The sequence below is a fragment of the Danio rerio genome, chromosome 9, assembly GCF_049306965.1.
Source record: "Danio rerio strain Tuebingen ecotype United States chromosome 9, GRCz12tu, whole genome shotgun sequence".
Taxonomy (NCBI): domain Eukaryota; kingdom Metazoa; phylum Chordata; class Actinopteri; order Cypriniformes; family Danionidae; genus Danio; species Danio rerio.
In genome coordinates this window covers 54,256,128-54,275,000 of record NC_133184.1, presented here as the reverse complement: position 1 = coordinate 54,275,000, position 18,873 = coordinate 54,256,128, and the positions used below count along the sequence as shown (strand labels likewise).

Below are 18,873 nucleotides of genomic sequence, written 5' to 3'. Positions count from 1 at the left end.
ATCTGAGCGGAGCTGTCAGACACACTTTATATTTTAATATTAGAAGCAGTTTTTGTTGCCTGGCTGTTAGGATTGTATGATATTGGAAAAAACTGACATTGCAATTTTTAGTTTTTCTGCTAATACAACTGTGACTATTCACATTTAGAAGATATAAATATCCAAACCTGAAGTTTGTATGCTTTCAGTTGACTATTTAGCGAGACACTCATCACTCAATTGTGCCCACTTAATTGGCTAGTAAGACTCTCACACAAAGATGGCAGGCATTTAAATTTCAAAACAATCAATGCCAATAAAGAAAACATTGATTTCCATGTTGGATTCTAGGTGGACTGCAAAAAAAAATGCCAAAATACAGGAATTGCAGATATGGAAAATGAAAAATTATAATAATAAACTATAGAATACAAACTGTTGCACTCATTGTAAAGTTTTTTTTGCTGTGAGTTGATAACATTAGTTATAGGGTAGTAACAATTTTGCTCAATCCTCCTTTACATTCATCCAGTTGCTAAGACTAGGAGTATCCCGCAAGTGCACAGAGACTCCCAAATGCCCGCAAATGAATGATAATTTCTTGCAAACCGGTCGTTAAATACATTGCACACCCCTCTCGCCCTTACGTCGCTCACTCCACCCCTGACACCCCTCAATGGGCCTGACACAGACAGACACACAGAAAGACACACACAACGCGCTGCAGACGTTTTGGCCCCAACAGCCTTCCATACTGGAGCGACTCCCCTCAGATTCAACACGCATGATCACGTTCATCAAATTTGCTTAAACTAAGCGTCCTAAAGTATTACTGTATTTCACAAGGATTCTGACACAGCAATGCGAAGCATACACTTTCATTGCTTTTAATGAGGAAACACGCTAAACTTGGAGGCTCATGCTAAAAGGCAGAGTAATGCCCTGTCTTTGACAGCTTGCGACTTCACCAGACATTCTGAGTACATTCACATAAAAGGAACCTTACCTTAAAGGAACACCGAGTCACGAAATGCGGAGGATTTTCTTTCTGTTCGCCATGCGGTATCAACTTACAACAGAAGTCGAAAGTTAAAAATGAAACACCCGAAATTGCATGAAACTCTGGATAACTTGTGATGCAACTAATTGTTTTATACTGGAACTTGCCTTCAAAAAGTGCTTCCTTGGTCTTATCCACATTTATTGCATGTTGAACACACGTCCACCACAACAGGAAGTAAAAAAAACCTGAACTGCGTTAATTGCGTTCATTTTTTTAATGCGTTAATTATTTAAAATTAATCGCATGCGTTAACGCACTAATTTTGACAGCGCTAATTATATATATATATATATATATATATATATAATTTTTTTACATTTTTTTTATTATTGATTTATTTATGATTTTTATGGCAAATTACAGTAAAGAAAAAGGAAAGAAAAGGAATCAATTTGCTGGAACAAGGACTTGGTCTGTAGTTGAAAATACACTGTTCATATTTCTGCTGCACCTCAGGGCACCATCTGAATAGTTTCATTTTAAATAACATAAGCATGTATGTGTCTGGTAGTGTCTGCAGTGAGCACCACTTGTGTCTGTGTTTGGTCATGTGATGTGCATTTTCAGTGGACGGAGGGCTGTTCAGAACTGCTAGGTAAAACGCCGTGTGGATGTGGATCATATTCGTTCCTAAATGCCATTTTAATACTGAGATGTATTGGTGTAAACAGGGCCTGAGTGTGTATTTTTCATGAGCGGGTTTGCGGCGGGGCGGAGCATCGGCGGTGCCTACTCAGCATAGTGTTGTCTATTGGCCATCAGCGATGGACGATGGCATCGTCTACCGGCCCAGCCATAGCATCCGGTATGCGATACTTCCAACTGTCATGCGTGTGGCGTGTCATGACGCTGAGCGGCTCATCCGGTGTGCAACCTTCTTAAGTGTTTTCAGAAAGGTGTGCCATATGCATCAGAAGTTTAGCTAGAGGTTTGTGGGAAGTGCTTAGCATAACCACTAAGACTAGGGGAAGAGCTACTATATGTCCTGCTCTGTCTTGATGTTAATATTACGTCAAATATTAAATATTTTCAAAGCACTTCACATGACATTTAATTGGAATGTATGGTGTGGAGGGGTCCTAAGTATTTACAGTTTAGAACTTGAATAAGTATTTGATTTACGTGAAATTACATCTATATCACAAATGAATGCATGTTTAATAGCAACAAGCTATAACCGCAGGTCTAATCCCTGTGTACAGCACAAACTGTCTAAGCAGATTAATAAATGTGTCCAAATGCATTTGACCCTCGTTGCTAATTTTGAGAGAGCATGTGAGAGGTGAAGGAACCTCAGCGATATCATGACAAGTGCCACGAGAAGCCAAGTTCAGCCGTTTAGCATCAATTAGATGAGGAATGCTGGGAATCCAACAGCTTGTTTTCCGGAATAACAAGATAGCGGAGCGGAGCTGCTCTGTGCAAATATTGAAGAATTCTTTCCATGCCGGCCCACCAGTGATCGCACATTACAGTGGGTGCACACTCTGTGGGAAAAATCCTCAAATATTGCCAAATAGAGAAATCAAATATACAAGAGGTTTTTTGGATCGTGTTCTTATTATATTCTTTATTACGCTGAAATATTTATATGTACAGTTAAGTCAAAATTATTGGCCCTCCTGTGAATTAGTTTTTCTTTAAATATTTCCCAAATAATGTTGAACAGAGCAAGGAATTTATCACAGTACGTCTAATAATATTTTTAATTCTGTAGAAAGTCTGAATTGTTTTATTTCAGCTAGAATAACAGCAGTTAAAAAAAAAAAAAAAAAAAAAAAAAATATATATATATATATATATATATATATATATATATATATATATATATATATATATATATATATATATATATATATATATATATATATATATTGTTTTGCAAGGGAACGCAAAACATCTTTGCGATATAACGCAAAACTTTGCGAGGGAACGCAAAAACTTTGAAATATATATTTTCCTCCCACCCATTTTTTTCTTTCACCCATTTTTTTTTTCACCAAGCCAATTTTTTTCTCCTCCACTACCTCCCTTTCGGGGTTCCGTAGTAATCAGTGGAGATATGCATTTAGATTCGCATTAAATGTGTTCATTTTGACCTGCAACAAGGAGTTGATTGCTGTTTCTAAATCATGTTGCGCTGTGTCTGTTAGATCAGCAGATTGCGTTCGCAACACTGGAGTCGAGAGGGTTATTACCTGCTCTTCAGGTAAGCCTTCCTGAAAATTATAAATTAGAATAGGCTTAATAATACACTGAACAGATCCTCAAGATCCTTAAGTTTTGGAAGTGTCTGCTGATACCGGAGGGCTTGGCTCTGTGTCTCAGTGATGCATCAAGCACTTTATTCACGCACAGACGTGACGCGCACCGCTCCATAAGATTATTCTGTGATATTAAACATTTTCTGTTCACTCATCCTTCAGACTGAGTTAATTCCTTCGAGGGAAATTCTCATTGTGGTCAAAGTAGTTGATTAAATTAATAAAAGTACGCAATATGGATCGTCATTAACAGAAAATGATTTAGCCTAATATAGGCTACTCTGAAACTGTGAATATGTCACTGTCATTTTATTTATATTAATACTTTATTTAACAGACCTGTTTGATTTTTGATTAGGGTCAATATTGGAAGCCTATTACAGATTTCAAGGAAAAATCTTAATATTAAAAAAGGAAACACAATTTGGACCAAAACAGATCAATGTCATAACGGATGCTCAAATAATTTAGCCCTGTTTACAGCAAGCATCATGTTTTAGTTGAATTGTGCCATCTGTAATATACTGTAGGCCTATAGGTCTGTTATTTTTACTAAAGAAGATATGTTATTCAAATTTATCACAGGAACTATAGAAACTGTACTATGCTTAGAAGGAAAAAAGAAGGAAAAAAGTGCATTATCGGGATCGGATCTGTATCGGTCGATACTCAGAATTTTGGTATCGGGATCAGGTCGGTTCTGCATCTTTAATTTACACTTTGCCATTGCACACACTTTATCAAGTTTAAGAGTCTCTTTAACACTTATTTTTATTTTATTATAAAGAGATTAAATAGTTTTGTTTTTCGATTAAAGCTATTTGCATGTTGTAGTAATTAGTAATGTTGGTCAATTAAAATAAATGGGTTAAACTAATATTCCTAAATGGATTATTAAAAAATATGCAATAATTATCGATATCGAATGATATAAAACATGATATTGTGGTATTTTGTTTGCTGTATCGCTCAGCCCTATTTAGGCATAGTTTAGTAGTTTAAATGACAAATATTTGAAAAGTGAGCACACACTGTTAATGTTAATAATACCTTCATGCCTTACAGTCCCATTTTTGAAATTAGATCAGAGCTATGGTATAGTTTACATTTTGCAACGATACAAGTAACGTGATCTCCATAAGGAAAGCATAACTCTGCTTCTTTTAATAAAAATATTAACCAACTGCATAGAAACCTGCTGCTTCATGTGAGAAATCTCTCATGTTTCTACAGAGCAGTCATTCCTGGAGTCACGCCATGTTCAAGGCCGTGCTGAAGAAGAGCAGAGATGGTGGGAAAAACAAGAAGGATGCAGGTAGGAAAACTCAATCTGATATGTTTCTGGCTTTTGATTTCATCAACAAATCAAAACATTTTACAGTTGTGATCTCCAGCGCTGAATTTCGGGACCTGTTACAAAACAATGTTGCAGCTTTTCCACTTGGATGATGACATTTCTTTAAAGAGCAGGTCACATGGTGTTTTAAAGCGTCCTAATCTATTTTTAAAAGGTTTAAATGCATCAAAGGACAGAATAATTTATATTAATAATAAAATTAATCTATTAATCTATCTATTAATAATAGAATCATTTGGTTTTACATGTGGTTTGTTTGAATCATTTTCGTGCTTCAAGTTCCCATGAAATCAAATAATGTTTTTTTTAGATGTTAGTTTCAATTAGGGTTGTCACCATACTGGAATTCGATACCAGGGCTCGAAATTGCGACTATTTTGGTCGCATATGCACCTGAAATTTAAGCTATGCGACCTCATAATATATATTGAGAGCATTCGTGGGACTGCATATATTGGTTGTAGTGCGACCTGTTTTTTGTTTTTTTTAAATCGGTCTTCCCTGCTGCTATATTGGTTCATATTAGCTGTCAATCACTCAAGACTTTCCGCTGTCAGATGACAGGGAGGGAGCTTTTGTGACCGCGGGGAATGCAAACGGCTGAAAAGTGAAAAGTATACTGACTCTCGATGCGTTGCGTGCACTGCGTGTTCAGCCAACACAATCTCACGGCAATTCGTAACATTTTCATACGTTTACTCGTCCGCTAAATGTCCGCTAAAACACCATCGCCGAAGAAGCTTGCCTTTACTGCATTTAAACTGATGCAGGTTATAACAAAGAACAGCATTGCGCCGGTGTTTATCGGGAGAATCCTGCTCTGCCCCCCTCATATTGGACCGGCTGACTCGCATGCTTTTCCACAAACACAGAAAAATGCATTAAAACGACACGAACCGAATCCAAAACTTTTAAAAGTGAGACTTTTCTCTTTCTTTCTTTTGTCCGTTCTTTCTTGAGGTGTATATTTTACAGTCTATGGGTGTATATTAGTTTTCTATTTAATTACTGAGGACTGCTTTGCAGCTTTCAGCATATCGTTTGTTTTGTAGCAGAAATATTATTTATTAAATTGACATGTATAAAAACAATAGTACAAAATAAATATTTCTTACTGCAATGCTTCATTTGTGTTTGATGCAAACCATCAGTTTATTTTTCATAAAGTAACAGCAGAACTTTATATAGCAGATAACTTACATTAAAGCACATTCAAGGCAGCATGATCATGACAAATATAATTTATTATTAGTATTATTGTCATCATCGTCATCATTAATATTTTATAATTATTCAACATTTATTTTGGAATTATTGCACAAATATCAAGTCATCACAGCATTAGTTAGATAATTGTTTCTGGGTTTTGTTTGTCCCAATTGATGTTGTTTTCAAATACAATAAATCCCTTAATATACAACTTGTCAAATATATCATTCATTTTTGGTGGGTGCTCCTAAATTTTTTCTGGTGCTATTAAATATTTCAGGTTGGGAGCACCGTTGCTACCAAGTAAGAAAGTTAATTTCGAGCCCTGGATACCAATCGAATTGAAATTTTATAAACTTACACTTCCCACTAACACTTGAGCTGATTTGCCATTGTGTTCACATGCTTAACAGAAATGACTGTGATTGGCCGTGAAGGTCATCAGTTCACCGAACTCACCACTGTTTACTGAGTGAAACCACAGATACAGGCACACTGGAGTGTCTCAAAGCCACGTCAATCAGTTTGTCTATAAGCTGTCATCCGATGAATCGAGGCTTTAAACCACTCCAGTGTTCCTGTTCTGATTTTCTTGACATCACCTCATACTTAAGATTCTCATCAAATCTTCTGACCAATCAATTGCTCGCTAGTATTTCACATGCCCCGCCCCATTTAAGATGCTATTGCTGTATAGGCTTGAGCTCAGCCACTCTCACTGGCAGAGCTGTGATAAAAACAAAACATTGTTGGATGTTGTTTACTGTAAAAAGGGATGGGCTGCTTAATGCATTTTTCAGTTAAGATTACGTCAAACATTAAAGAAAAATTGCATATTTGAAAGCATTTTATGCGACCTTATGCGTCTGTAAACCCCTCCCCCATTACTAAGCCAACTCTGCTCTGATTGGCCAACTGCTATTGTCAGAAATGAAACGCCCCAATTAGATTCATATTTGCAGGAAGGTGTGAATTATGCAAATGAGTTGCTTTGATCATGTTGAAGTAGATCAGTAGTAGCCAAAACATTTTCAAATGGAATGACTTGTTAAGATTATTCAGAGTCAACTCTTTTATTTGATAGACAAAATCTTTAAATTATTATCGCTCACTTTTTAGATTAGCAATTTTTCCAACCAAGCTGGTGATTTATTCCACTGTGGCAACCTCTGATAAATCAGAGACTAAGTCAAAGCAGAATGAATAAACTTTTCTAACTCCCGCTCATTGGGAATATGTGTCCAGGGCAAAAGTTTTGACAACCGACAAATATGTACCCTGAAGTACGTTTTCCTGCAGTTTTTGTTTTTAAAAATCCACTAGAGGGCGCCGTGTACATTTTTGACCATCTTAAATACATTATTGGGTCACATTTTCTCAAATGTGATATTTCTCATAAATCCACTAGAGGACATTTCTTCGAAAAATACATTAAATCAAACCAAATCACTTTTATTGTCACATCATCAGCAGCATGTATGTTATGATGAGTGAAAAGCTGAGCTGTCCTTCTTGTATGCATCTGTGAGAGAATCCTGTCGGCAGTGTTGGGCCGACTACTTGTAGTAGTGACGCTACTAGCTTAACTACATTTCTCAGTAGCTTGGTGGTAGCGTCGCTACTTTCTAAATCAAATTGCTTTACAGTCGCAAAGTTATTTTATTAGTCAAGTAGCGCAGTAGCGTCCACACAAGCTACATTTACAGATCAATAAGTGACTGCACCGACATTCACGGAGCTGTGAGGCCAGTGTGTAGCCGGTGAAAGTAAATCCTTATGATGGCTAGAATGAGGAATTCTTCTTTCTGTTTTACGGTGTTCGACAACAAACTTTTTGATGCGTTACTGCCGCCTCTGGTTGGCGATGTCGCCAACCGAAACTTGCTTGATTGAAAGATGACTGAGGGAGAGAAGTTATTTCTGAAGCAGGATTCCTCCTGACCAAACCTCTAAAAGTTCATGTTAAGATGCAATAAATATATATAAAAATAAATAAATAAATAAATATATATATATATATATATATATATTAAGGGTGGAGCCGAACCCGAATACGGTATTCGGAAAGGCACGAATAGCGTGTTTTTACGAATACTTGATTCGAACAAATACTTGAAAAATTATTTGTATTCGGGAGCAAGAAAAACACTATATTAAAAAAGCAGCGCTTCCTCATGAGACCACAGTGCATGCCCGCGTGAGTGAGTGAGAAAGAGAGAGAGAGAGTGAGAAAGAGAGAGAGAGAGAGAGAGAGACACGCTCAGTGCAAAACGCGCCAAAGCCCGAAACTGAAAGCGAGACGTGACTGTTAAGGGACTGTTTCATATGGATTTATTAATCATTCTTACTGTTCAGTGATCGCAAACTGCCGTAGTTTATTAAAGACGCAAACCCCTCACTGCACGTCAGCTGTGCGCCTTCAGCAGACCTCCTCATTCCTGCAGCACGAGAGCTTTATGATTGTTTATGCGCGCCAAAAGTGGCGGATCTGTCCGGTAAAATATCTGACTGCGTGTCACCGCATCCCTAAGGACTGTTTGGCGAAATATTTGACTGCATGTCACTGCATAACAAACGACTGAAACGATATAACTAGAGAAATCTCCACTGTGCCACTGTGCGTATGGCAAGCCGTTTTAGCATTTAAACCTTGTTGAGACTATCCATAAATATATTTAGAGATATCTCTAATTATATTTTGACTTGTCATAATTATAATTCAGATTGGAAATATCTGCAAATATATTATGACTGACTAGTCATATTCCTCCATTGACTTCCATTGAAAAATATTTGCAGATATCTCTAAATAAACAAACAAACAAACTTTGTGTCTTTTTTGTGGCTGGCAGATGATAATAGCAAGGCTGCATCTTTTAGTATTATACAGAATACTTTTGTTCTGCCAGATCTCCCAGGCAGGGTTTTATTTAGATTTATTTAGCTTATTTTTGGAATTCTGTCCATTGGAAAAAAGTTCTTTCAGAAGAAGAACAGTTTTTTGAAGTATTATTTGTTTTTATTCTGTCTATTCAGTGTCCTTCAACAAGAACGGTGGTGGTGGGGTTCATATTATTCACAATGGTATTTTATTAGTTGTTGGTTTAACCATGGATGAGATAATGGCTTCTATGTTATTTTCTTTTCAATGACATTTCTTATCACATGTTCAAAAACAACAGCCAATATTGCATATCTATAATTTATATAATGGGTATAATTAATCAATACTTTCACTATAACGTAAATTAGAAGTGTAATAGAAAAAATATATATTTCTGCGCCATTTTGAATTTTACTCGAATACAAATACAAATACAAATACAAATACTTTTCCCCCTCAACAAATACAAATACAAATACAAATACCGGCTGCTCCGCACATCCCTAATATATATATATATATATATATATATATATATATATATATATATATATATATATATATATATATATATATAGTTCAAAAATATTTCCCTTTACTATAGTATTTTAAATATTTAACACCTGGTTTTATTGGATTTTTTGTTTTAGCTGTTATACTATAATTTGTTTCTGTTTGGTACAGCATAGGCTACTATTTACAGTAAATTCCTGAACTGAACTATTCTGCCTCATATGTTTCATTGACCGTTTTATCGATCACTAAGATCTGATTGACTTGGATTGAAGTTGCTTCGATTTAAAAATAAAAATTGCAAAAATCGCTTGGATGTAGCTGAGCTGCTTTTGCCTTGTAGCTTTTAGCTTAGCTTGCTACATTTCCCAGGGGGTGCCATTTAGTGTAGTTAAGCTACATTTTAAGTAGCTTATAGCTTAGCTCACTACATTTTTCAAGTAGCTTGCCCAACACTGCCTGTCGGTTTGTTGTTGTACATAATATATTCACTTGATATCAACTGACCCACACACCTCCTTCACTGAATCCAACTGATAATGTTTACAAAAGCAAACTAGAAGACAAAAGCCATCGCGGCTGCATGCTTCTACCACAAACTCACCTGCTTTTTTAGGGTTTTGTTTTTCCTGGTTTGTGGTACCAGACTCAAACCCCAGTCTCGCTCCACTTTGCCTATCAAGTGTAGTGCTGTTTGCCGTATTAAATATTTCCCTTTTTTTTTAAAATCCATGTTGCCTGCTCTTTAAGGGTGATGACAGAATTCAAACCTTATTACCTCCAATCAGAGTTTGCACATTTTCTGTAATTGGTTTCTTGTGTTCAAGTAAGTCATCATGCGCAGCTAATTTGTTGCTTCATACTACACAAAGCCCATCAGAAGGCTGTAGTCTTGTAAATACGTGCTAATTAAGATGATGCATGACAAACGTTGTTTCAGGATGCCTAATGTCACGTGTGGAATCTGCGTCTGAAATCTGTCAGCGTGTGTCTGATCAAAGCGTGGGATTTATGTAGCAGGATTTATGATGTGGTTTCTGGTTTACGCCGCTGTTGTGGAAACAGGTGTGCTGAACGCTCCAGGAGAATTAGGAGGAGATGTGCTTTTGTGTACACTCGTATTCCCCGGGATAATGGGATGTTGCTATGGAAATATTTATATAGATTTTGTCTCAACGGAGATGCACAAATTAAGGCTTTAGACCCAAACACCACACTTCTGCTCTAAAACCCAGTGAGCTGCTCTCATGTTGACAGCATTTTTAGGCATTATGGGTAGTGTTTAAAGCTTTGTAAAATACTAGGGGATGGTAATGTTGTTGCTGGAAAGAGGAGAGCAAAATCACATGGCTCTTTAATTCGGTTTTCAATCAAAAAAGGGCAAATGAGGCAAAATATTTGCATTTATACATTTATAAAAATATGATGATTTATCATAACGCTTGTTTGGCATGCTGTCCCAGGAGAGAGCCCTGAGCTCATAAGATCCTTGAGTCTGGGGCTCCCTAGGCGAGAGGGGAGTTTGAGCTTAGGTAGATCTGGAGAAATTCCCTGCTGGAGTACACACGTTGCAATGACGCATAGTTCAAGCTCTGTGATTGGTCAGCTTGGTAGTGGTGACGAGTGTGGGCGATGCTGAGAGCCACGGGCCCGATTGTTTGCAAATGTCGAGTCCCGTGAAGGAGCTCCAGATGGAAATTGTTGTGTTGTGTTTACCTTATGATTAAAGTTGTTGCACGTCCGCCGTTTCCCGTCTCTGAATAAGCGAGTTTGAGCCACTTGTGCATTTAAGGTAGCGTTCAGAACAAACAAAACACCTGTGAAGAAACTCGACACAGAGGAACATAATAACCTACTGCCAAGTGTATTGCAGAGCAACACAAACAGCACGCAGAAGTATAAATGCATGGCTATGCACATGGTTAGCACTACGGGTCATGCCGATCACTTAACGCAGAAGTATAAACCAGGCTTAACACTACTGTGAGTTGCTGAGTGTTGTTGTTATTATTATTATTAATATTATTGAGCGAGGCAGTGGCGCAGTAGGTAGTGGTGTTGCCTCACAGCAAGAAGGTCGCTGGGTTGCTGGTTGGAACCTCGGCTCAGTTGGTGTTTCTGTGTGGAGTTTGCATGTTCTCCCTGCCTTCATGTGGGTTTCCTCCGGGTGCTCCGGTTTCCCCCACAGTCCAAACACATGCGGTACAGGTGAATTGGGTAGGCTAAATTGTCCGTAGTGTACAAGTGTGTGTGTGAATGTGTGTATGGATGTTTCCAAGAGATGGGTTGCGGCTGGAAGGGCATCCGCTGCGTAAAAACTTGCTGGATAAGTTGGCGGTTCATTCCGCTGTCGCGACCCCAGATTAAAAAAGGGACTAAGCCGACAAGAAAATGAATGAATGAATGAATGAATATTATTATTAATCTGTTTTATTTTCAGTTGTATGTAAAACAAAGCATGTTGTACATAATTAAAAAATAATAAATAAATAAACGAAGAATCATAACAACAACATGCGCTTAAAACATTGATTCATTGGATTTACTAATTAATTTTTAAGGGAAGTGAACAATTTACATGGCTGAATTAAAACAAACAAATTAAATGTAGTTCAACCTTTACATGCTCCCTCTGAGCCAAATAATGAGAACGAACCAAATCTCCTACCACAGCTATGCTGATGACACTCAGATCTACTTAGCCTTACTGCCTAAAGACTACAGCCCCATTGACACCCTCTGCCAATGCATTGATGAAATGAACAGTTGAATGTGCCAAAACTTTCTTCAGTTCTCAAGGTAAATGCGTACCTTGACACTAAGGGTCAAACGACAAAAAATAAGGTCAAAAATCTTTGTGTGACTCTGGAGTCAGATCTGAGTTTCAGTAGTCATGTCAAAGCAGTCAGTAAATCAGCATACCATCATCTCAAAAACATTGCAAGAATCAGATGCTTTGTTTCTAGTGAAGATTTAGAGAAACTTGTTCATGCTTTTATCAGCAGCAGGGTCGATTACTGTAACGGCCTCCTCACTGGCCTTCCTAAAAAGACAGTCAGACAGTTGCAGCTCATCCAGAACGCTGCAGCCAGGATTCTGACCAGAACCAGGAAATCAGAGCACATCACACCTGTCCTCAGGTCTCTACACTGGCTCCCAGTTACATCCAGAATAGATTTTAAAGTATAATTACTGGTCTATAAATCACTAAATGGCCTAGGAGCTCAATACATTACAGATATGCTCACTGAATACAAACATAACAGATCACTCAGATCTTTACTATCATATAAACTAGAAGTTCCAAGAGTTCAGTCAAAGCAGGGTGAATCAGCTTTCATCCACTATGCCCCCCACTGCTGGAATCAGCTTCCAGAAATGGTCAGATGTGCTCCAACATTAGGCACGTTCAAGTCAAGACTGAATACACATCTGTTTAGCTGTGCCTTTACTGAATGAGCACTGTGCTGCGTGCCACAGATCACACTATTATGTTTTACTTTTTCATTATCTTATAATCTATTTAACACATTTTTATCTGTTTTATCTATTTTTATAATTCTTATCATTTGTTTTTATTTTCTTACACTTGTCTCTTTTATTATTCAGCACTTTAAATTGCCACTGTGTATGTATTGTGCTATATAAATAAACCTGCCTTGCCTAGTTATTTATTTCAACTTTATTTGTTTGTTTAAATTCAACCCATATAAATTGTTTGGAAGTACTCACCTTAAAAATAAAAGAGTAAATCCAATGAATAATTTGTTTTAGTATGCAACTATGAAATCAGTGGTCCTAAAAAGAGGCCAAAATATTTTGTTGACCCCCTTGAACTCATGCGAAAAGTCTACTGAATGTCATAAAGAAATTACTTAGTTTGTCGATCCAATGCTTTCTAGATAGAGAATGAGATGACTTCCAGGTAATTAATATACAATTTTCTCTGCCGTTCCAGCCAGAAGTGTGATTGTATTTTGTTATGATCATTTGAGCCTAGTAGTTCAGTGTCCTAGTAGTCGTAGAGTAGTATCCAAACTCTAGGATCGAGACTGATTGGGGTAGCTATAACTATTGACTTCAACTGTATATTCACAAAAACCATACAAACCAGGACAACTCCAAATCACATGTAGTAGTTACCTTTAGATATCTTGCATTTTTGACATTTCTGTAGATATTCTGTTGTGTTATTTATTGTATTTATAGTTTATAGTGATGTATTTAGCTTTGTAGACATGGGTAAATCACTAGATGTTAAAAAAAGGGAGTCACCGAGTTCAGTCAGATGTCATTCTCTGGGGCTTTTCTTTTCTCATTGATAATTGATACCTGTAAAATGACACAATCTGAGCTCATTGCTTCTGTTTTATGTCTGTTTCTGTCCGGGGCTGCTTTTATAAAGCTCCGATTTAAATCAGGCTGTGACATGTTCGCTTTCATTCAATACAGTCTTGTGAATAAAGAACCAGATGATCTTTTATTTTTTTGTGCCAAGCTACTGGCACACAGCTGGAGATGAAAGGGATGTTAGAACTCTCAGCTGATTGGTTTAGAATACTGTAGCTCCACCTACACAGCTCTGTGAGATTTTTCCCAATACATATATATATATATATATATATATATATATATATATATATATATATATATATATATATATATATATATATATATATATATATATATATATATATATATATATATATATATATATATATATATTAATCCCAAAATATTTCCCAAATGATGTTTAACAGAGCAAGGCAATTTTCACAGTATTTCCTAAAATATTTTTTCTTCTGGAGAAAGTCTTATTTGTTTTATTTCAGCTAGAATAAAAGCAGTTTTTCATTTTTTAAAAAACTATTAAAAGGTCAGTATTATTAGCTCTCTTAAGCAGTATATGCTTTGCGTTGTCTACAGAACAAACCATTGTCACACAATGACTTGCCTAATTACCATAGCTTGCCTAGTTACCCTATTTAATCTAGTTAAGCTTTTAAATGTCACTAAATTGAATACTTAAGCTGAGTATCTTGTAAAATATCTAGTTAAATTTTATGTGCAGTCATCATGGCAAAGATTAAAGAAATTGGTTATTAGAAATTAGTTATTAATACTTAATATTTAATTTATGTTTAAAAATGTGTTAAATTTTGTATCATTTAAACAAAAAAGTGTTTAGTTTTATATATTTTTATTTTATATTTATTTGTTTTATATTTATTAAATTTTTTATTTAATGTATTTTATTCATTTATTTTATTTTTACTTATTTGATTTTATTTTATTTATTTATTTATTTATTTTTAATTTAATATATTTATTTGTTAATTTAAATATTTTTATATTTATTTTAGTTTATTTTTATATTTATATATATATATTTTTTTATTTTTTTAAATCTTATTTAATTTTCTATACTTATTAACTCATAAATTTTTTATTTTACCTTTTTTGTTTTTCTATTTATTATTATTTATTTAATTTTTATTACATTTTTACTTTTTATTATTAATTTTTTATATTGTATTAATTAATTAATATTTTATCAATTAATTTTACTTTTAATTTTTTTGTTTTAATATTCGTTTTTGTTTTATATTTATTCATTACATTTTAATACATTTTTTATTTATTTCAAATTTATTTTACTTTTAGCTTAATTATTATGTTGTTGGACTGATGTTCTCAGGAGTTATCGGTAGCTATCAGTATGTTTCCATCTAAAGATGCAATTTAGACTCACAATTTAGTTTCACATGTGCACTTTACTGATGCACATGCTGGAATGTATTCAGTAATGTGTTTCTGTCATAATTTATGTGCATTTTTTCTTATCGAATATAGTGTTGAGAGAACATTTGTCATGCACATTTTTATAATTAATGCAGATCTTTCCATTTTCACTCAACATTTTTGTAAGTGATATTCCAAAATGTGCATACAAATAGGTGGATGGAAACCACTATTGACATCTAAGGGCTGTGACTAATGATATTAATTGCTTCACTGATTAACTTTGACTTTTTCTAACACATTTTATTCCATGATAGTTTTTTTTCTTTTTTTATTAGTCAATGCAGCCTTTTTTGTTGCTTTGTGAAGAATGTATTTAGTATGTTCTCCTTAAGATCATGTGCCGTCATGCAGGCATCACTGTCTGTGCTTCATCATCTAGAGACATCACTGACATCCATCAAGGGGCCCTAGAGATCTTATAAAGCAGAGTTACCATGGGAAAGCCCCTTGTTGTTTCTCTGCAATGCTGTTTTCTGCAGAAACATGTTCTTCATGCATGAATCATGTTTTACACACCCTTCTGTCTCTGCATTAGTGGAAAGCACTTGTCTCTGATATAAAAGATCTTGCATCATATTCAAACTGTACAGTATTTTGGCACACATTCATCTGGTTCTTGTTTGATGCTTGTTAAATTAGACAGTATGACAACGTGAGCTGGTTGTACATTAGAAAAAGTCACCAAAAAAAGTGTTTGGCTTGATCGAGCACTTCATTTAGGATTTTTATAGATGTGTGCACACTGATGTTAACTGGTTGTACATGCCATACATTTTAAACTATTTAATCATGCTACAAAATTTGATGTTTTTAGTTTTTTTTTTTTTTTTAGGTCTGAAGTAAAACCCCAAAAAATCTATAGTTAGCTCAGCTGTTTTGTTTTTGTTTTATTATTGTATTTAATTTAATTTAAATATTAAATTTTTATTTAAAATGTTCTATTTTTGTATTGTATTTCATTTGAATTCTTTTATTTAAATATTTTATTTTATATATTTTTTTTAATATAGTATTTTATTTGTATTATTTTATTTAAATATATTTTTAAATGTTTTTATTTTTTATTGTACTATTTTATTTTAATTATTTTTAATTATTGTATTTATTTTTATTATTCTATTTAAATATTTTATTTTTACTATAAATTTTTTTTCTAATTGTAATATTTTATTTTATTTTTCTAATTGTTTTATCTTTTATTATTGTATTTTGTTTTATTTTTAGTATTTTATTTAAATGTTGTTTTTATTATTGTATTATATTTTATTATTTTATATTTGATTTTAATAATTTACTTTATTTTTATCATTGTTTTTAATCGTACTTTTTATTGTTGTATTTAATTTTATTTTATTTATTGCATTTAAATATTTAATTTTTATTATTTAAAAAATATATTATTGTATTTTATTTAAATTTATTTTATTTTTTTACTATTGTTTTTAAGTCAATTTTTTTTTATTGTTTTATTTTATTATAATTATTTTAGTTATCTATTTCATTTATTTATTTATTTTCCCCCTTCGTTTTGTCAAACTGAAAGAACTAAGACATTTTCCAGAAGAAAAAATATAGTTAATATTAGAAGAAAAAAAAAGTGTGTTAAAATGGCTTATAATTTGGGAAATATTTAAAAAGATTTCAAATTTTAAAGAAGGCCTAATATTTTGTCTTTAACTGTATGCATCTGAATTAGGACATGAGTATATTCAGGTGTTTGCATGTCTATTTTTTCCCAGTTTATCAGATTATTTGCACCAGCATTTTTCATTCAATTTGAATGTAATTTAGCAGCTGAGGTGTTTCAAATAGTTTCGAGTTTGATTGAACTATCAAAGCTGATTATTAATGTAGCTATTACAAACACTTTAGTTTGCAAAGTTGCATCATATTGGTTTAATTTTGCATTTACTGCAATGATCTGCAAGTCTAGACTAGTTCTGTTACTCTTTTATCCTTTGTTTCTGAATAGTCCATTGTCAATCTATTAGAGTGAGTGCTCTGACAAATGCCACAGAAATCCCATCCCGTCTCCCAAATCACAGGTCTGTCAGGCCTTTGTGTCTGCTCAATTCCTCCATCCGTCTCCATCCCATCGGGACGAATCCGGTCGCTCCATCCCTGCTGTTGCCTTGAATAAGGAATGACATGTTTTGTCAGCTCTTGATGTGGTGGCCGCTGGAATCGTTCATATCATGTCATTTTATGACGCCCCGGTGGGGTTTTACTGGCATATTTATGCCCATGCAGGCCGGCTGGGACATGTGCACTATAAACTCTAGATGAATAGCAGCACATGTTGCCTGAATTCAGGGAGTAGAGGGTGTTTTTTCCTGTTGTACAGAATATCATATTGCTCTTGTGAAAGGCTTCAGAGCTCAGATTCAGTCTTTAGTTACTGGTGTCCTCACGCTGTGAGAATGCCGAGCGGAGTTTGACAATAGCTGTGTTTGCATCCATCTATTTTTATGCGCATTTTGTAGGGCTGGACGATATAGCAAAATTTATATCACAATATATTTCTTAATTTCGGTCGATACGATATAATTCAGTTATCAATATGAACAATATTAAAAAGCCAGGGAAAAAGTGCCAACAATGCACACAATGGATGTCTGTACCTACAAATGCCTGCAACAGACCTCCAGGCTCTTACAACGTTTTTTTGTTTATTTGTTTCTTAAAGTACAAAAAAATAAATGTTCACTTTTTTATTTGTATTTAACCTTTACAAACAGATGAGTTTATTCATAGTCCTGGTTGCTTTTCATCTTGACCGTTCTTTAAGGGTTCTATCTGTCTCTTTATATTTGTGAATGTAATCACCCAATTAAATTAAAAGGTTTAACATAAAATAGTTCTTATATTTTTTTATATACATTTGAAGTCAGAATTATTAGCCCCCCTGAATTATTAGCCCCCCCTATTTATTTTCCCCCCAATTTCTGTTTTACGGAGAGATTTTTTTAACACATTTCTAATCTTAATAGTTTTTATTACTCCTCTGTAATAACTGATTTATTTAATCTTTGCCATGATGACAGTAAATAATATTTGACTAGATATTTTTCAAGACACTTCTATACAGCTTAGTCACAATTAAAGGCTTAACTAGGCTAATTAGGTTAACTAGGCAGGTTAGGGTAAGTAGGCAAGTTATTGGATAATGATGGTTTGTTTTGTAGACTATCAGAAAAAATATAGCTTAAAGGGGCTAATAATTTTGACCTTAAAACGGCTTTTATTCTAGCCGAAATAAAACAAATAAGACTTTCTCTAGAAGAAAAAATATTATCAGACATACTGTGAACATTTCCTTGCTCTGTTAGACATAATTTTGGAAATATTTAAAAAAGAAACAAAAATTCAAAGGGGGGCTTTAACTGTTGTCTATTTATATAGACTAATATTTTATATAACACATTTTCATTGTTTAACAGAATTAATACCTCTATTAATCACATTCTTTCTATTCCATCAGCTTTGCAATAACCAGATTTCTGATAAATATGTTGGTGAACTTTATTTTGTAAGTTTGCTCGAGTGCTATACCAGCATGCAGCGAGTTTGTGTGTGTGAGTGTTAATTTGGGTGTTTATACGAGGTACAAGTATATGCAATGATCGAGTTTATGTGCGCGTGTATGTGGATGTATGCATGCATTAAGTTTATGTGTAAGCGCAAGTTTCATACATGTTTTGTACATAGTATAGCTGTATATGCGAGTAATTTATGGGTGTATATGCACTTGTTGATAAACGAAGTTTGATTTAAATCCTTCATGGCGCCTCATAGCCAT

General features: G+C 34.4%; 1 protein-coding gene across 3 annotated transcripts in view; it reads left to right on the top strand.

Annotated features, from left to right (window-relative positions):
• Positions 1–18,873, top strand: part of tanc1b (tetratricopeptide repeat, ankyrin repeat and coiled-coil containing 1b) — a 317,932-nt gene that overhangs the window by 45,428 nt on the left and 253,631 nt on the right. For all 3 annotated transcript variants that reach the window (XR_012385665.1, XM_068223687.2, XM_021479050.3), the window contains exon 2: positions 4,540–4,621. Coding sequence is in view for 2 of the 3 variants with exons in the window: in XM_068223687.2 (XP_068079788.2) it covers positions 4,540–4,621 (82 nt within the window). In the remaining variant the exon portion in view is untranslated. The remainder of the gene's footprint in view (positions 1–4,539; positions 4,622–18,873) is intronic.